The following is an 18,460-nucleotide window of genomic DNA, read 5'->3' on the forward strand; positions in this document are numbered from 1 at the left end:
CGTTGATCTGGTTTCCCCACTAAACACCTTCATGAAAGACATTTACTATATTTTTTCTTTCTACCTATTTTAAGATGCTGCTTCCAGTATTTCTGCCCATCCCCCAGTATTTATTAGTTTTCCAATATTATTTTTGGTCCCGCCAGCCCTCCAGGCCAGGCGGAGACAACAGGAATGGCGAGGGCACTGGGGGTGTGAATAACGGAGCTGATGGATGTCGACAAGACATGTTAGGTCAAAAATATTCTCTGGAGGACCATGGAATGGGCATCTTTCTGGAATATGTGATGGTGAGGTGGAAAACCTGTGACATTACAGAAACAGTCCCTTCAGGAGAAAGATTCTAAATTTAAATCATAGGACCTCTGCTTCTCTTCTGGCTCTCCCAGATGCTGACCCGAGGAACCACCTCTCTAGGAAGGGTCCTAAGGAAAAAACTCTTGGAGGATCATCGCTTTCTTTTTGTACTAAGTCTTCCCCTAATTCCATCCTCCCTTTTCCCAAGAATCCTGTGAACCTGCATTTCTCAGACAAGTGGATCACTTTTACATGTAACAGAAGCCTTTTTTCTATAGGCAAGAATTTATATTCCTAAGCACACACAGAAATGCACGGTGACTCCATGCTACCGTGGAGTTTGCTTTCTTTCCAGCTGTGTCCAACACACAGCACAAATGACCTCTATGTCGGGGTTGGCAAACTTTTCTGGAAAGGTCCAAATAGTATTTTATGCTTTGCAGATGAGGTCTCTGGCACAGTTACCTGACCCTGTTGTTATAGAATGAAATCAGCCACAGACAACATGGAAATGAATAGATGTGTCTGTGTTACAATAAAACTTTATTGACAATGACCGGTGATGAACCAGGTTTCGTTTGCTGACCCCTGCTCTAGAGTTAAACTTTAAGCAATCTTTGGTCTATGGTTGCTGGATATACAGTGAAAATCATCCAAAGGAAACTGACCTAAAGGAAGTTAAAGCCAATTCAAGTTTGTAAGATCTATCCCTTGGGTAACAGAACAATTAGAAAGCCTCATACCAAGCTTCCACCTACAGAGATGCCACCAGAGGGCTTTTGAAAACCTTTGTCTTATGCTAGTAGTTTAAGACTGAATTTTTACGACTTATTGAACAGACAACAAATTGAACTGAGTGCTAAACATATTTGGAGATCACTTTTGAATTTTTAAAGATCTTCTGAAGACTATTAGCATACTAGAACTTCTAGAATATTGATTCATTTGAACTCTTTGTTATGCCACCTGCTGTTTAATATACTGGAGTGTGATTGTCTAGAAGATATATACAAAGATTAGAAAGAATCTCATTTTTTAAAATTAAAGTTTATCGGATTTTAATGTAAAAGATATTTTTTTTCCAGAATTAAAACTTTCTCTCATGACCATGGACAAATATTCTAGTTGGAGGAAGTTGGGAGGGAGAACAAAATGTACATTGAGGGACTTTGAATGCATTTTATTCAATTCTGTAGACTGAACTGAAATACATAATTTAGCCCAAGCCAAGTTTCCTGCCTATTACCTGCCATATTATAGTCATTTAGTATAAATGAAAATCAAAATTTTTTATCATGTCTCTTCCCCATAGGTGCTTGATTTCTATTCTTGGTTTTCTGTTATTATTTTTATCCTGTTCGTGATCTGATTACCTTTAGTATTAACTTCTGCAAGTGCGATCACATCACTCTTTTCTATTGGCATAAAATCCCCAAGGTGCTGATCTCAGACTTGCATATGATGATTAGAACAAAATCAGAGGAAAGAGGTTCAGGGAATCTTTTGTTTTCTTGTCATCTATAGATTTTGTACTTGAGATGGCAAAGTGCAAAGATGGTCTGCCTGCTTGAAAACATTTTGTGTTAAGGTATTCAGCCATGGAGGGCCTCATAGCTACTACTGTTTGTCTCAATGACAAAGGATAGATGTTCCTCGTAGGCAAGGGGGGCCTCTCCTATCTGGCAAAACCCCGTATGTAGTACGCGCAGATGCTGGCAGTATGACCCTCCAGGATATAAATAATACCAATCCAGAGCGACTTGATACCTTCTTAAGGTTTTCCTTTTTAGCCTCTACTGCTACAAACTAGTCTTGCCCTTGAACAACTCAATTCTTCTACGTGGGATACAGCGGAGGGGTGACTGGAGGGAACATGGGGTCTGGAAGCCAGCAGGGCTGCTGGTCAGCCTAGGAAACCTCCCCCTCTCCGGCCCCCACCCGCTCCTACTTGACTAAGCAACACACAGCTTGCTTTTCTAGCCTTTGTATGCAAACCTCAGCCTGAAGCTTGAGTGTCCCCTCAAAAATCTCAAATCTCTTACTCATTTGCTATGACAAATCTTCCCCCACTTGTGAAGTAAGAAAAATTAAAACCTTGTTGAAGAAAACACAAATGCCATTCAGGCCTCCAAATCCGACCTCATTTAGGATTGTGGGGCCGCTGCTTGCCAAATGGCGTCCGGGACTGTCTAAGCCAGTTACGACTCCATTTGGGCTCCTGAGAGCCCGCTTCTGTCAGCCACTTGGTTTGTCGACCAGCTTTTAAGAGGCCCACTCATGACTAAACGATTCCCCTCCAATCACCCAAAATAATAAACTACAGTTGTAACGACAAGATAACTAGGGTGTGCTTCTCCTTGCTGAGTGCATTGACTTAAGGCATAGGCACATTTCCCCCTCTTTGAACAGAGATGGTGTAATCCCCTGTCCCAGCACAAGAGCTGGCCAGGGTGACCCTGGAGCACAATGATGAAGGTGGAAGGATGAGAGGTAGCTGATGGCGGGAACTAGGGAGCTGCTTCCATGTATCAGATAGTAGGGGTGCTGCTGGGCCGCGGGACCACAGCGAGTCTGAGACAGACATGTGACTCAGTTTATATCCCTTTCCAGTGACCATTTCTGGGGGCATGTATTTCAGATCCGTGATTCTTGGGTCACTGTTCTTGGAGAAAACATGATGGTGGCTTTAGGAATAGGACTATCCCAACAAAAATATATGTAAGAAGATTGAAGCCAGAGTTTGTGCATGCCTTTCAAAATAAAAGGCAAGTCTCTAAATTACTTACCAATCTCAGGAAACAAAATTAATTCGGTTTTCTATGCTACTCTTAATTAGGTTTCCAACCCTAAATGGCTTCTCTTCGGGTGGGGGTTCCTCTCTTAAGGATTTTGATTGACCTGATCATTTGGGGCTGGAGTCTGCTGGATAAAGTCAGAAGTGAGGATGAAACAGATTTTGAGCCATTTTTTTCCTTTAAACAGAGATCTCTCACCCACTTATTCTTTGCCCGTCAGGCCACTGAGTAGCTTCTAGCCGACTAAGGAGCGGCTGTTATCCTATTTTGTGCCGATTTACAACTCCTATTTTGACTGTGGGATAATACGTGATTTTGAAGGAAGATAGCAGGAGTTGGGTGAGCAGTTCAAACTTTGCTGAAATTCATCCTCCACATTCATCCAACTACAAAAGCCCCAATGCATCGGCTATGAAGGCAGAACAGCCATTTTGTGTTCCTGCAGCTGACTTCTATGGCACTGCCCCTCATCCCTCACTTGACGAGGGGGAAATCGGCCAGCCTTCCTAATGCTAAGAATGGAAACAAAATGTCTATTTCAATATGAGGGTCTCGGTGCTTTAGCGTGACTTGGAGATTCCCGCCATCACTGCCCTGTAATGACACTAAAGGGGAAGAAACGTGGCTCCTGAAACATGTCGGTGAATATTCGGTAAGTGTCTGATACACTGTGTGATTTTGAAGAGTGTGGGGAATATTGGGCCTGAATCAGTGTCTTGATCTTATCATGTAGGTGGTGGGGTTGACATGGAAATGACGATGGATATCACAGGGTCACCCATGGTTCCTTTTGTACTGAAACCTCATTTTATACAGAGGATATATATATTTATTTATATATATTTATATATATTTATATCCACCCACACGCATCCACGCACGCGCGCACACACACACACACACACACACACACACAAGGTCTTTGATAGGCTTTCTGTGTTCTAGTAAAAATAGCTGGCAGCCAGTGTCTAAAGCCAAAAATGGCCTTTATGCTGCCGACAACGTCCACTATGGATGGTCTCTCAAAGGCAGACACTTGTGTTTATCTGACAAGTGGAACCAGTTCCTGCCTGGGACAGGAATAATCTCCCATTGGCGCAGACGCAGATCTCGAAGACCTTCTGCCTCGTTCCTGTAGGCGTGTAGGATCCGTGAGGCAGTCTAGGTAGTTGGATTTTCGCAGCATCTAACTTAATCTAAAGAGAGCGAATAGGAAGGAAAGAGTAGTTAGAAGCTGCCATTTACTCTCTTGACCTTCAGAGACAGTAGATGAATGTTCAACCTAAATGAGCACCTACTATGTGTTGAGTATTCTAGGCACTGAGAATGCACGGATGAACCTGACAGATAAAGTCTCTACCCTCCTAGAAGCTTATTTTCTACCAAGACCATGTCGCGCTGGTCTATATTTAGCAAAAGTGTGCAGAAGTCAGTCACGTAGAAAATGAATTGAGTCCCAGAGTGAAATGCATTTGGAAATGCTGGGTTAACCATTTGTGTTTTTACTCTGGGCCTCCAGACCCCCAACTAGGTCTGTGTGCCTGGGAAGCCTTCAAGAATATGCAGTACTTTCCAGTCTCAAATGACTGTTAAGATTATAATCAACTCCTCCAGAGTCTGGATTCGGAGAGCTATAATCTGCATAGGTAATGTAGTCACTACTTCTAAATGGGTGTGATTTGGAGTTTGTGGCGGTTTGAAGAGACCGTTTTGATAAGTGAATGCTTTATCTGACTAGCTCTTTTAAAACAAATACAGCAAATGCCAAACCAATCAAAAGGTGGATTGGGTGCACCCAAGCAGGTGGAGACGGATAACCTCTAAGCAGAAAGGAAACGCAGAAGAGTTTGGCTTAAAAAAAAAAAAAAAAAAAAGACAGTTTTTCCTCCACTTAAAAACTCTTAAATCGAAAAGTTCACTTCTCAACGTGATGAAGACATTTTTAAACGTTTGCAGTTTAATCCTCCTTTCTTGGGGATTTGGCTTACCTCGTCTACACAAGCGCAAGCAGCTATTCTGGTCGGCAAAGTGGGATTATGTCGGGTAGAAGGAGGAATACGTGCAGTCCTCCATCCTCTCGTTGCCTGCCCCTACCCTATTTTAGTTTTGCTTCGCCCTGACGGGGGATAGCTGCTGGCTCCCACTCTCCATTCTCCAAGTAGCAACTTACAAGGTAAACTTTAAAAAACGACTACGAGTAAATTGCGTTCAGCTTGAGCCAGATGCATGTGATAAACAGGCGGGCCGCCTAAATCTTGCTTTTGGGTGACGAGAGAGAGAGTTCAGGAACGGCATTCATTTTCATAGCTGTGGGCATAATTCTGCCCTTGGAGTATATGCTGTTACCTCAGCACCTTACAGATAACGAGTCCTCGCTCGTATCGGTTGTGGGTTCGGCTTGTAACTGTGCTGTTCAGCATATCTGTTGGGAACATAAAACCTTCTGACTGGCTCCTCTTGTTAGGAATATAGGCTCAGCTTCGGTGCTAAGGGAGTGTGGGAAAGTTGTGGGAGAGGCTGGCTCCTTGGCACTGTCTGTCCGGACCTGGGTCCGTCTCACCCCTACCTCTCCATCTTTGGACTCCAGCCTCAGCTCGGTTCTGCAGGTGGCTTCCATATTGCCGGCTTCTGCATTTATTTCGACTCCTTTTGGGGCTTCCATCACCAGAGACCGGGTTGGGGACTCCAACCTGAAATACACACAAGACGAAGATTAAAAAAACCCTATTTTGCCTTTTTTTTTTTTTTTTTGGTATATTTGAGAGGAAGTTGCTTCTCAGAGCATATACACAAAATGGCATTTCAGTATTTGATCAGGAATTTTTCTAGCTTTGGTGTACAAACCTGGTCAAGTTTATCAGGGAGGAAGTAACGTATCTGGGCTTTATCCTCATTGTGTATGGAAAAGATTGTAGGTGAGGTGTTCTGGGATCCTGGCTTCATTTTATCTTACACCTACTCAATTATTGCTTTATTGGTATAATTAACCAAATTCTGACAAAAGTTTTATTTATTTTTAGAGTAAGGCGATCTTGGGTCTCAGCTGTGCTTTCTAAAATCAGTAGCTATTCTTTCTATTCTGTGGGAAGAAGCAGAATCAGGTAAGAGGTTTAAAAAAGGGACCTAGGAGTTAGGCCTGACTCAAGCCCCGGGGTTGCCATTTTGTGACCCTGGCAAGACTTTCTTCCCTTTCTGAAAGTTCTCAAAGCCTCAGTTTTCTCACCTCTAAAGTGCCCCAAACAGTGCTTGGCACATTGGAAATGCATTATATGTATTAACTATTCCTATTACTGCTGTTACTATTGTTATTATACCAGTAAGTCATAAAGAAATCTCAGGCCTTACTCAACTGGTTGTGAAAAGAAGAGAGGAACAGGTCATTGGTTGCCGGGGGATGGAGAGGGTAAGGGATTTGACGGCAAAGGGGCAGCAAGAGAAGGAAGGCTTTTGGTGACACAACTAGTCTGTAGCTTGACTGCAGTGCTGGTGACACGGTCCTCTGTGTTTGTGAAAACTCACATAACTGTAGCCCCAAAGAGTGGATTTTCTTGTATGTAATTTAAAAAGGAGAGAGGGTGAATCAGCTACACTCCATGTTAATTATGACAGCCTTAGAAAGATCTTTGCCTAACGCATTTAATGTGAAAAATATGAACCATCCCCTGAATAGTCTAGATTTTAATATTATTGTCGAATAGCAGCTGATGAAGGTCCTCTCCTCTGTGTACAAAGAAGGTGCCCTAACTTAGGAAGCACAGACCTCAGCAAGGCTCTCAAACTGCTCTAATTCAGATGGGTTTCCTGTGTTTTATTTCTGTGTCCCCAACTTCCAGACACTTAGAATGTGTTAACAAGGAACAACATCCTTTCTGCCAATTGCTGGTGCCCTGTTCTGCTTCCACCGCTCCCTTCCAACCCTCTTGGGCTTCAGTAAGTAGCAGGAAGAACGAGCTGACCAGTAGGGACACCACCACAGAGTGATCCCAAGCCCCATCCCACAGGTGCCAAGAGACAGGTCTTCCAAGCTTTTCTATCGGTGTTTGCATTTCCCCTGCAGTGACTCCAGCAGAGTCCTAAAGAGGAACGACAGGTCTATAGTCCTGGTGAAAGACTGGCTGGAGCCTCTGTTGAACTCATTCTTTCCTTTCTGACCTCACCCCTTGTGATGGCAAAAATCCCCCTGTCCCTACTGGCTCCTCACAGGACTTCACTAAGTAGGTGCTGGGCTGGGGTGGTTCTGCCTCTAATTATGATTTACTTCATCTGCATGTGGTTTCTCTCAAACCATCAGCACGGGGTGGGGGGTGGTGGTGGTCTTGACATCGGAGCACTAGGGAGTGATGTCTGTGCAGTGCAGTCTTGCTTCGGACCTTTATCCAACTCAGGCTCTTTCTGTGCTCTTGATCCTTCCCCTTCTGAAACAGGAGGGCGCTTTTGGGCTATTTTATTTGTTTCTCTCCCATAAAATCCAGCTGGCTTACACAGTTTATCCTGCATTTTCTAACGTCTTCAGTTTTTACGGATGTTGATACCTTGCCCTTTATAGTGTAAGTTTCCCTTCTAGTAATACTTCTGCTCAACTCCAACTTTGGTCACCCTCTTCTCGATGGCACTGCAGTCATCTACCCTCCCCAGGTGACAGTCTTCATGTCATCTTCTCTCTCCCCTTCTTCCCTCTCTTATTTGATCAGGTACCTTACAATTTCTCCCTACTCAGTGTACCGACTCATCGCTAACCTGGGCTATTTGAGTGTCTCACCCGTGTTGGCTCTCATTCTTCCTTTTTGCCAGGCTACTTCGCACACGAGTCTGTTTCCTGAAGTACATTGTGAATATGTCCCTTCTCTTCTCAGTAGGTGACAGACACTTTATATGTATTATCTCATTTAATCCTCACAGAAATCCTATGACTTCGGCACTCTGTAGTTTTGACTGGGCCCACAGGGACACAAAGGGAAGAGACTTGCCCAGGCTTGTACATCTAGTCGAAGGGCTAGAGGCAAGATTCGAACCCAGGTTTAGCCAGTATGTTGTCTACTGTATCTGATCACTTCCATAAAAATCGGACTTCTTTCCCTTCTTTCACAGTTTCACACTGTTCTTTGTAGTTAAAGGCCACCTTTTCGTGGAATTAGCGACTATTTTCAAAACCAGTATCTGTAAATAAGGGTAGGGCCATAACATTGCATATGGCTCAGTGATGCAGACTTCGCAGCAGGCAATATTTCTCAAACCAACTGATCCAAATCGGGATATGGTGAATGCGTTCATATTTGGTATGTAGCACTCAAACGGAATGATTCACACAAAAAGATAGCGGGGGTAAAAAAAGAGCTTGACATAGAAAAAAAAAAGTACAGAGCTGGAACTTTATCAGATGAAACACTGGCATTTCAGATGGGCAATAAAATTCACTTTACTCTTGTTCACTTCCTGCGGCTCTGAGATCAGCAGGAGGGCTCCAGGGCCAGAGAAGTAGACTCAGAATGACTGCTGTCCTTTTCCCCCCCTCAGCCTTGGAAGTACTAGGGAGCTGAGAAAGGGAGCTACTCTGAAACTGTCTCCTATGGTGAAAAGCTACAATAAGGTAGAAATGACAATTTCCTGGAAGCAGAGACAAAAAGGTGACTGCATTCTGTTTCCCAGCCTATCTTAATGTCTTTTGCTGTTAGGCAGACTTAATAGTTTGTTAAGATATTCCATGCTGTTCGCGTTCATCTTTCCATTGTGGAGAAAAGCTCCTACAGGAGCCCGGTGGGGCCTGCATAGAGCAGGCGGAGCGCTCCTGTGATGTCATCTTCTGACCCTAGATAACCACTCACAGCACAATGGCTAAAATGGCCTTGAGCAAGAAAAAAAAAATGGGAGGAGGCTCCCTTCTGATGCGGGCAGGTGAGGGTCCTGTTGGCTCTTGGAAAAAAATACTGCTTCTATTAGAAGAAAGTGCAGCCCTCTTATGGCAGGCCTGAAAAAGACTCAGAATGGAACAAGGACCAGGCGGGGAGGTCCAGGAGCTCGGCCAGGTCCTCAACAAGAGTTCTCAAAGGTGAGCATCAGAATCCCCTGGAGGGCTTGTTAAAACACAGACTGCTGGCCTCCACCCCCAGAGTTTGGATACAATAGGTCTAGAGTGGGGTCTAACCACTTGGCTTGTGGCGGGTTGAAGCTGCTGGTTCGGGGACCACACTTGGAGAGCCACTGCTCTAAAGCCAACGTCATAAGCTCAGGTGACCACAAAGACGAGACCGGTGCTGTAAATTAGCGACCCATAAGGCAGCTGTGACGAAAACAACAGTCTCTGGACAACAGTGCATGGCAAGTGATGGAAATGCTTTCTACAGGGGGCAGCTTGTATTCTCCTGAGCAACTTTTCCTCTTCCCATCATTTCCTTTTCTCAAGAGTAACTACTATTATGAATTTTGTGTTGACTGTTTTCTTGCTTTTCTTTATAATATCGCTACAGGTTTGCCTCCTTAGACAATACGTTGTCTACCATTGCGTGTTTTTGAACTTGACGTATAGAACAAGTCCACTTACGTGCTCTCCAGTGACTTCCCCCCTCAACATTACATTCCCGAGAGGCCTCCGTGCTGTCGCACACGGCTGTAGTTTAGTCAGTCTCCTTGGCATTCTCTGTTGTGATTTGTCCATCCCTCTGTTGCGCACGTGGGTTGCTTCCAGGGTTTTGTTTCTATGAACAGTGCATCGATGCACGTTCTGTATGTGGTTCCTGGTGCACGTGTGTAATTTTCCTTAGGACGGGTATGTGACGAGTGGGCCTGCTGGCTCCTCGGTGCGCGTAACTGCAGCTTGATTAGATGAGTTGTGCGCGGTAGTGTACTGGATACAGTCCCCACCAGCAGTACATAGAGCTCTGGTTCTTCCACTCTCTTGCTAGCATTGGACAATGTTTTCGTATGAAATGAGTGTGAAATGGGATGCTATTGTCTTTTAAATTTGCATTTCCCAGATTAGTAATGGAGTTAAGCATCTTTTCATTTGTAAACCATTTGGGATGCTCCTTCAGTGAGATCTCTTTTGTCCATTTTAATTGTTTTTATTGTTATTTTGTGTGACTTTTAACAGTTCTTTATATTCTGAAAAATAATTATTTAGCAGTTCTATGTGCTTACAATTTCAAGTCTGTGGTTGTGTCTTTTCACTTTGCAAGAATGAAGTTTTACATTTTAATGGTGACACATTTATGATCCTTTATCTAGGGCTTGTGTTTTCTGTGTCTTATCCGAGCAATCCTTCCCTACATTGAGGTCATAAAGATCTAATACACTGTTTTCACGACTCTCAAGTTTTGCTTTTTCATTAAGTCTCTAATTCATCGGGTATTACTTTTTGTGTATGGTCTGAGGTTGAGGTTGAAACAGACGCAGATCCATGATCTCACCATACACTGAAAAGTCCGTATCTGGCTCTGTCACATGCCATCGCCATATACCTATGGATCTCTTTGGCGCTTTCTAGTCTGTTTCACTATTCTATTTGTTTATCTCTGTGACAATAAGTAGTTATTTTAGCATCTTTACTACAGTTTTAAAAGACTTTTAAAGTCTTTTATTTCATAAGACAAGTCCTCTTACCTTGGTCTTCATGAATGTCTTAGCTTTTTCTCCACATCCTTGCCAACAGTTATTTCTTGTCTTTTTGATTCTAGCCATTTTGGTAGGTGTAAGGGGATAGCTCATTGTGGTTTTGATTTGCATTTCCCTGATGATGAGTGATGCTGAGTATTTCTCCCATGATTATTGACCATCTGTATGTCTTCTTTGGAATAATGTTTATTCAGGTCCTCTGCTCATTTTTTTATACTGGATTATTTTGGCTTTTTTTTTTTTTTTTGGTATTGAGTTGTGTAAGTTATATTTTTAGATATTAACCTCTTACTGGATATATCATTTGCAAATATATTCTCCCACTCAGTAAGCTGCCCTTTCATTTTGTTGATGGTTTCCTTTCCTGTACAAAAGATTTTTAGTTTGACATAGTCCTAATAGTTTATTTTTTGTTTTTGTTTCTTTGGGTGTTGAAGAGACATAGCTAGAAAAATGTTAGTAAAGCTGATTACAAGAAAATTACTGCTTATGTTTTCTTCTAGGATTTTTACGGTTTCATGTCTCACATTTAGCTTTTAAATCTATTTTGAGTTTATTTTTGTGTAGGGTGAAAGAAATTGATTTAGTTCATTATTGTGCATGAAACTTTCCATTTCTCCAGTACCATTTATTACAGAGACTGCCTTTTCCCATTGTATATTACTGCCTTGTCATAGATTACTTGACCATGTAAATATGGGTTTATTTCTGGGCTCTCTATTCTGTTCCATTGATCTATGTATCTATTCTTGTGCCAGTACCACACTGTTTTGAATACTACATCTGTGTTGTATATCTGGAAATTTGGAATTACGATACTTACAGCTTTGTTGTTCTTAAGATTGGTTTGAATATTTAGGGTCTGCTGTGATTCCATACAAATTTTAGAATTATTTCTTTTAGTTCCACAAAAGATGCTGTTGGTATTTTCATAAGGTTGCGCCAATCTGTAGATTGCTTGGGGCAGTATGGACATTTAACAATATGAATTCTTCCAATCCATGAGCATAGTATGTCTTTCTCTTTGTGTCATGTTCAATTTCTTTTATCAGTGTTTTATAGTTTTCAGAGTATAGTTTTTACCTCCTTGGTTTAGTTGATTCTTAGACTTTTTTTTTTTTTTGACACAATGGTAAATGGAATTGTTTTCTTAATTTCTCTTCTACTTTTAGGGTGTAGAAATGCACTAGATTTCTGTATATTAATTTTGTATTCTGAAACTTTACTGAATTTGTTTTGTGCTTCTATTTTTTTTTTTTTTGGTAGAGTCTTTAGGATTTTCTATGTGCAGTTTCATGTCATTTGCAAATAATACATTTTTTTCTTTCTTTTCTTCCTTTTTTTTTTTTTTTACAATATGGATGCGTTTTAGTTCTTTTTATCTGACCACTATGGCTAGCACTTGTACTACTATGTTCAATAAAAGTGGTGAGAGTGGGCATCCTTGTTTTATTCCCAATCTTGCGGAAAAGCTCTCACTTTTTCACCATTGAGGGTAGTATTAGCTGTGGGTTTTTAATATGTGGCTTTCATTATGCTGAGATATGTTCCCTCTAAAACCACTTCATTGAGAGTTTTTATCACGAACATTCAATTTTGTCAAATGTTTTTCTCCACCTATTGGGATAAGATGGTTTTTATTCTTTGTTTTATTTATGTGGTGTATCACATGGACTGATTTATGAATACTGAACTATCCTTGCATCCTCAGAAATAAATCTCACTTGATCATGATGAATTATCCTTTTAATGTACTATGGAATGTGGTTTGCTAATATTTTCTTCAGGATTTTTGCATCTGTGTTCATCAGGGATATTAGCCTATAGTTTTGTTTGTTTGCAGTGTCTTTGTCTGGTTTTGGTATTCAGGGTAATGTCGGCCTTGTAAAGTATATTTGGAAGCCTTTCTTCCTCTTCTGTTGTTTTGAAATAGTTTGAGGAGAATGGGTATTAACTTTTCTTTAAATGTTTTATAGAATTCACCTTGATTTCTGGACTTTTGTTTTTTGGAAATTTTTTGATCACTGATACAATTTCGTTTTGTTCAGATTTTCTATTTCTTCCTGATTCAGTTTTGGAAGATTGTATTTTTCTAGAAATTTATTCATTTTTCCAGGTTGTCCAATTTATTGGCACATAACTTTTCACAGTAGTCTTATAATCCTACATATTTCTGTGGTGTTGGCTGTTACTTCTGTTTCATTTCTGATTTCATTTGTGCCCTCTTTTTTTCTTGATGAGTTTGGCTAAAGGTTTATCAGTTTTGTTTATCTTTTCAGTCTCTATTTCATTTATTCCTGCTCTCATCTTTATTATTTCCTTCCCTCTACTAACCTTGAGCTTTGTTCTTTTTTCTAAATCCTTTATGTGTAGGGTTATATTGTTTGAGACTTTTCTTATTTCTTGAGGTAGGCTTGTAATACTATAAATTTCCCACTTAGAAATTCTTTTGCTGTGTCCCAAAGATTTTTGGAGCATTGTGTTTTCATTTTCATTTGTATTTTTTATTTCCTCTTTGATTTCTTCATTGACCCACGGATGTTTGGTATCATGTTGTTTAGCCTCCACGTGTTTGTTTTTTCAAGTTTCTTGTTGTGATTGATTTCTAGTTTTATACTAGAAATTGTGGCCAAAAAAGATGAATGCTATGATTTCAGTGTTCTTAAATTTGTTCTTAAATGGAGACTTGTTTTGTGGCCTAACATGTGATCTATCCTGGAGAACACTCCATGTGCACTTGAAAAGAATGTGTATTCTGTCGTTTTTGGCTGGGATGTTTTATATATATCTATCTGTTGAGTCCATCTGGTCTAATGTGTCATTAAAAGACACTGTTTCTTTCTAGATTTTCTGCCTGGATGATTTATCCACTGATTGATATAAGTGGGGGTGTTAAAGTCCCCTGCTATTATTGTATTACTGTCAATTTCTTCCTTTATGTCTACTGATATTTGCTTGTATATTTAAGGTGCTCTTAGGTTGGATGCGTAGGTATTTGTAATTGTTATACTCTCTTGTTGGATTGACCCCTTTATAATTATGTAATGCCCTTCTTTGTTTTTTGTTGCAGTCTTTGTTTTAAAGTATATTTTGTCTGATATAAATATTGCTACCTTGTTTTTTTTTTTTTTTTGCCTCAATTTGCATGGAATATATTTTTCCATTCTTTCATTTAAAGTCTGCATGTGTCTTTAGGTCTGAAGTGAGTCTCTTGTGGGCAGAATATAGATGGGTCTTATTTTTTTATTCATTCTACAACTCTGTCTTTTGATTGTAGCATTTAGACCATTTAAAGTACTAATAGATATGTAATTATTGCCACTTCGTTAATTGTTCTCTGGTTGTTTTGTAGTTCTTCTCTACATGACATTTTGATGAACATACCTTGTGAAATGAATCTCCCAGTTAAGGGAATTAACATACCCATCACCTCACATATTTTCCTTTTCCCCCACTGTTCTAAGAGCATTTAAGATGTACTCTCATGGGAAATTTCAAGCATACAATACATTACACAATACATATTATGTAGTTACTGTGCTGTACATTAGATCTCTAAAATTTACTCATCTTACTGAAATTACAGCTTACAGCTGAAAGTCTATATCCTTTATTCAGTCTCCTGTTAGTAAATATTTGGTTGTTTTCAGTTCGGGACTCTTTTGTACAAACTACCATGAACATTACTATACAGATATCTTTGAGAATAAAGATTTCCTTTCTCTTAAGTAGCTATAAGTGGAATAACTAGATTATAGGATAGGTGTGTGTTTAATAAGTTTGATAAGGCAGCATCTAAGATGGCCCCTCATGATCCTTGCCTCTTGATACTTATGCCCTTCTGTGATTTTCTCCTTAGAATGAGCTGGTTGTAGTGACTTGCTTCTATGCAAGTAGACTATGACAAGTGATGACATATCACTTATGAGATTAGGTTATAAAGAGGCTACAGCTTCCATCTTGGGTTTGTGCTCTCTTCCCCCCACTCTGAGGGATGCCAACCGCCATCTTGGAGCTGTCCTAGGGAGATACCTAAGAAATTGAGGAAGCCCATTAGCCTATGAGGAATTAAGACCCTCAATCCAACAGTCTATGGGAAAATGAATCTTGCCAATAACCACAGGAGTGTGTTTGGAAATGGATCCTCCCCCAGTCAAGCATTTGAAGAGATACAGCTCTGATCAACAGCTTAACTGCAGCCTCACAATGAATCTTGAGTCAGAGGCATCATCCCTAAGTTGCAATCAGATTTCTGACCCACAGAAACTGTGAACTAGTAACTGTCTACTGCTTTAAGCTTTTAAGTTTTAGGGTAATGTGCTACATAGCAGTAGAAAAATACAATAAGAAATTGCCAAACTGTTTTCTAAGACCCTTGCACAATTTTACATTCCTACCACCAATACTGATGTAAGTAAAGCTATTCTGGTGGCTTAAAAATGGTACTTTACTATGCTTTCCTCTTTTCTGATGACCAATTATGTTGAGCAGATTCCATGTGCTTGTTGGCTATTCAAAGATGTTCTTTTGAGAGGGAGCTGTTAGAATTTATGCCCAACTTTTTTTCAGTTAGGTTATTTGTATTTTTATTATTGATTTGCTATGTATTTTGTGTAAAAATTCTTTTTCAGATAAACAATATATAGTATACATCACGTTTTTTCTCCCACTCCATGACTGGGCCTTCTCTTCCTTTCCCTTCCTTCCTCTCTTTCTTCTCGCTCTCTTAACAATGACTCTTGATGAATTTATGTTTAGTACTTTTTGTGGCATCTCTAATAAACCAACACTTACCCCAGGGTCATAAAGGTAGCCTCTTATGTTTTCTTCCGGAAGCTTTATAGTTTTAGCTTTCATGTTAGATTTATGTTACATCTTGAATTAGTTTTTAAGAATAGTATTGAGGTTCTCTCCTTCATATAGATTTATCCAGTTGCTGCAGCACCATTTATTGAAAAGATAACCCTTTCGCCATTGAATAGCACTGCTGCTGTGGTTGAAAGTCCATTAATCATCTATTTGTAGATCTATTTCTAAAGTCTATACTGTTCTATTTATCTAGCCTCATGCTAAAACTGAATGGTCTTGATTACCATAACTTTATAATAAGTCTTAAAATCAGGCAGTGCCAGTCCTTTAACTTTTGTAAAAGGAAAACAGATTCTTCTGTCTGTTCTATATCCTTTCCCATTCCACAGGAATCTTTAAAGCCTGTTGGGATTTTGATTGGGATCATGAACCCATAAGTCAATTTTGGGGAGAGTTGATATCTTAATAATATTGAGTCTTTAATGGATTTTCTTTTTAAATCTAACAGCCCAAATTCACTGTTCTTGATTTATGTGCTATCGTTACATATTTTGGTTTGTATTCTTTAATCAAGATTACTGTTGATACAATGTTTATTTACATGTCCATATATTTTGTACGTTCTTCATTTATTCCGTCATCTTAAAATCTCCTCTGTTTTTTGTTTTGTTTTAGGCATAAAAATATTATATAATTAATACATCACAATGTATGAACTTAACTGATAATTGTTAAATCTGAACTAAAAGTAAATGGGGATTCATTTACTAATCTCCCAACTTTTCTGCATGACTGAAGTTTTTTTAATTTAAATTCAATTAATTAACAAATAGTGTATTATTAGTTTCAGAGGAAGAGTTCAGTGATTCATCAGTCTTCTATAATACCCAGTGCTCATTATATCACGTGCCCTCCTTAATGTCCATCACCCAGTTACTCCATTCCCCCACACCCCACCCATCCAGCAACCCTGTTTCTTATGATTAAGAGTCTCTTATGGTTTGTCTCCCTCTCTGATTTCATCTTATTTATTTTCCCCTCCCTTTCCCTATGATTCTCTGTTTCTTAAATTCCACATATGAGTGAGATCATATGATAATTGTTTTTAACATCAAAAAAGTCCTTGGTATTTTCTTTCAGGGAGGGTCTACTAGAGAAAATGCTTAATTTTGTTTTGCTGGAATAAATGTTTAAATTTTGTGCCCTCCCTTATGGGAGGGATTTTGGCTGGATGCACTACTATGCGGACAGTTATTTTCTCTGAGAAATTGAAGATATTATTCCTTTGTATTCTTGTTCTCACAGTTGTGGTTAAGAAGTCAGCTGTCAGTCTAATTTTAGTTCTAGAACTTCTATTTGATTCTTTTTCTCCTGCCCCCCCCCTTTTTTTAAGATTTTATTTGAGAGAGAGGAAGTGACAGACAGAAAACGATCAGGGGAGGGCAGAGGGAGAAGCAGACTCCTCGCTGAGCAGGTAGCCCAATGTGGGGCTCAATCCCAGGACCCTGGGGTCATGACCTGAGCCAAAGGCAGACGCTTAACCAACTGAGCTACCTGGGGACCCATCTCCTGGTGCTTTTTTATCTCTGGTACTCCGGTGTGTATTCTGAGGTGTCTAGATGTAGATTTCATTTTACTCGATTTTTTTTTTTTTGACTCTCTAAATTTGTTGTTTTGTGTCTTTTATCACTTTTGGGCAGTATTCAGGTTATATTGTTTGAATATTGTTTTTGGTCCATTCTCTCGCTCTTCTCATTCTGAAACTCGGATTAGACCCTCTCACTCCAACATTCCTGTAATATTGTGTCTCCTTATCTTTGGATAATTTTCAGATTATTTTCATGTTCATTTATTTTCATCTATTTCTCTTAATATCTATTGGAGTTTTACTTTTTGAGATTATATATTTTCATTTCTGAAAATTGGTTCCTTTTCTAATTTGTGTGTCATTCTTACATCCCTTTATCTTTAACTCTTTTAATTCATTCTTTTGTTTCTTCACTCACAATATACATACTTCTTTTATATTCTTTCTCTGATAATTCTTGTATTGGAAGCTTCCGTGGGTCTACATTGGCTGCCTTATTTTCCTGCTTGCTTTCTTGCTCATGGAGCCTTATCTGACTGTTTCATATTTCTCAACTGTGGGTTCATATTTTTCTTTATCTGCAGAAATTACTTGAGACCTGTATTTAGGGTGCTTTTCTCTAGAGAGGATTTCATTTGTTTCCATCAATCACCGGTGCCTCCATCAGCTTGGGCCCACCATAAACTAATTTCTTTGCTTGAGGTTTTATAACCACCCAGGTAATATACATTCAGGTTATAAATCAGAGTGAGGGCCAGTTTGGAGTTACCAGACTTTGGAGAAATGTTTTCTTTCCCTTCTTTTCAGTGCTGAGATTCAAAATACATAGCTTCCCTTGCAATCTTCTGGGTGGAAGGGTTGGGGTGGAGAAGACTACCTAGGTTGAATTCTATTTTGTCCTTATGATGCGGGTTTGGTACACTGGGGTCCAAGTTTCACTGTGGGATCGCTAATGAGACTGCTCACTTCAGGTGGACCCTGGGATTTGTTTTGCTCCCATTAAAAATGTAGCTGAATTTCATCTACTTTGGCAAAATTGGTAAAGTTATAGCTGGGCTCGATGCTCAGATTACTTCTCTAGGCTTCCATGCTATTTTAGTTCTTGGACTCTGAAAAATCCCAATTTCCAGCTCAAAACTTTATGGATATTTTAAAGATATTTTTATGTTTTCATTTTAGTTGTTTTCAGTGGGTTGGCTGGTCAGGGTACCTAGGCTACCATTCTATTACACTAGAGGTCCACGTTTCTGATTTCTCAAAAGAAGACGGAAATTGAAATTGTAGAGCAAAATCACCTCAACTTTAAAACTTGGTAGCTTTTTACTATGTTACACCATGAATGTGCCAACTTTTTAGGAGCCCG

The 18,460-nt window shown here is 39.8% G+C and overlaps 1 protein-coding gene across 2 annotated transcripts in view; it reads right to left on the bottom strand.

Annotated features, from left to right (window-relative positions):
• Window positions 1-1,462: 1,462 nt before the first annotated feature.
• The window catches only part of SGCD (sarcoglycan delta), a 547,542-nt gene continuing 530,544 nt past the window's right edge, over window positions 1,463-18,460 (bottom strand). For both annotated transcript variants that reach the window (XM_008692457.2, XM_008692456.2), the window contains exons 7-8: window positions 5,659-5,782; window positions 1,463-4,288 (exon numbers count right to left, since the gene is read on the bottom strand). In XM_008692457.2, coding sequence (XP_008690679.1) covers window positions 4,115-4,288; window positions 5,659-5,782 — 298 coding nt within the window. In that variant the 3' untranslated portion in view covers window positions 1,463-4,114. The remainder of the gene's footprint in view (window positions 4,289-5,658; window positions 5,783-18,460) is intronic.

The sequence above is a fragment of the Ursus maritimus genome, unplaced genomic scaffold (genome assembly GCF_017311325.1).
Source record: "Ursus maritimus isolate PB19 unplaced genomic scaffold, ASM1731132v1 scaffold_15, whole genome shotgun sequence".
In the NCBI taxonomy this organism is placed as follows: Eukaryota; Metazoa; Chordata; class Mammalia; order Carnivora; family Ursidae; genus Ursus; species Ursus maritimus.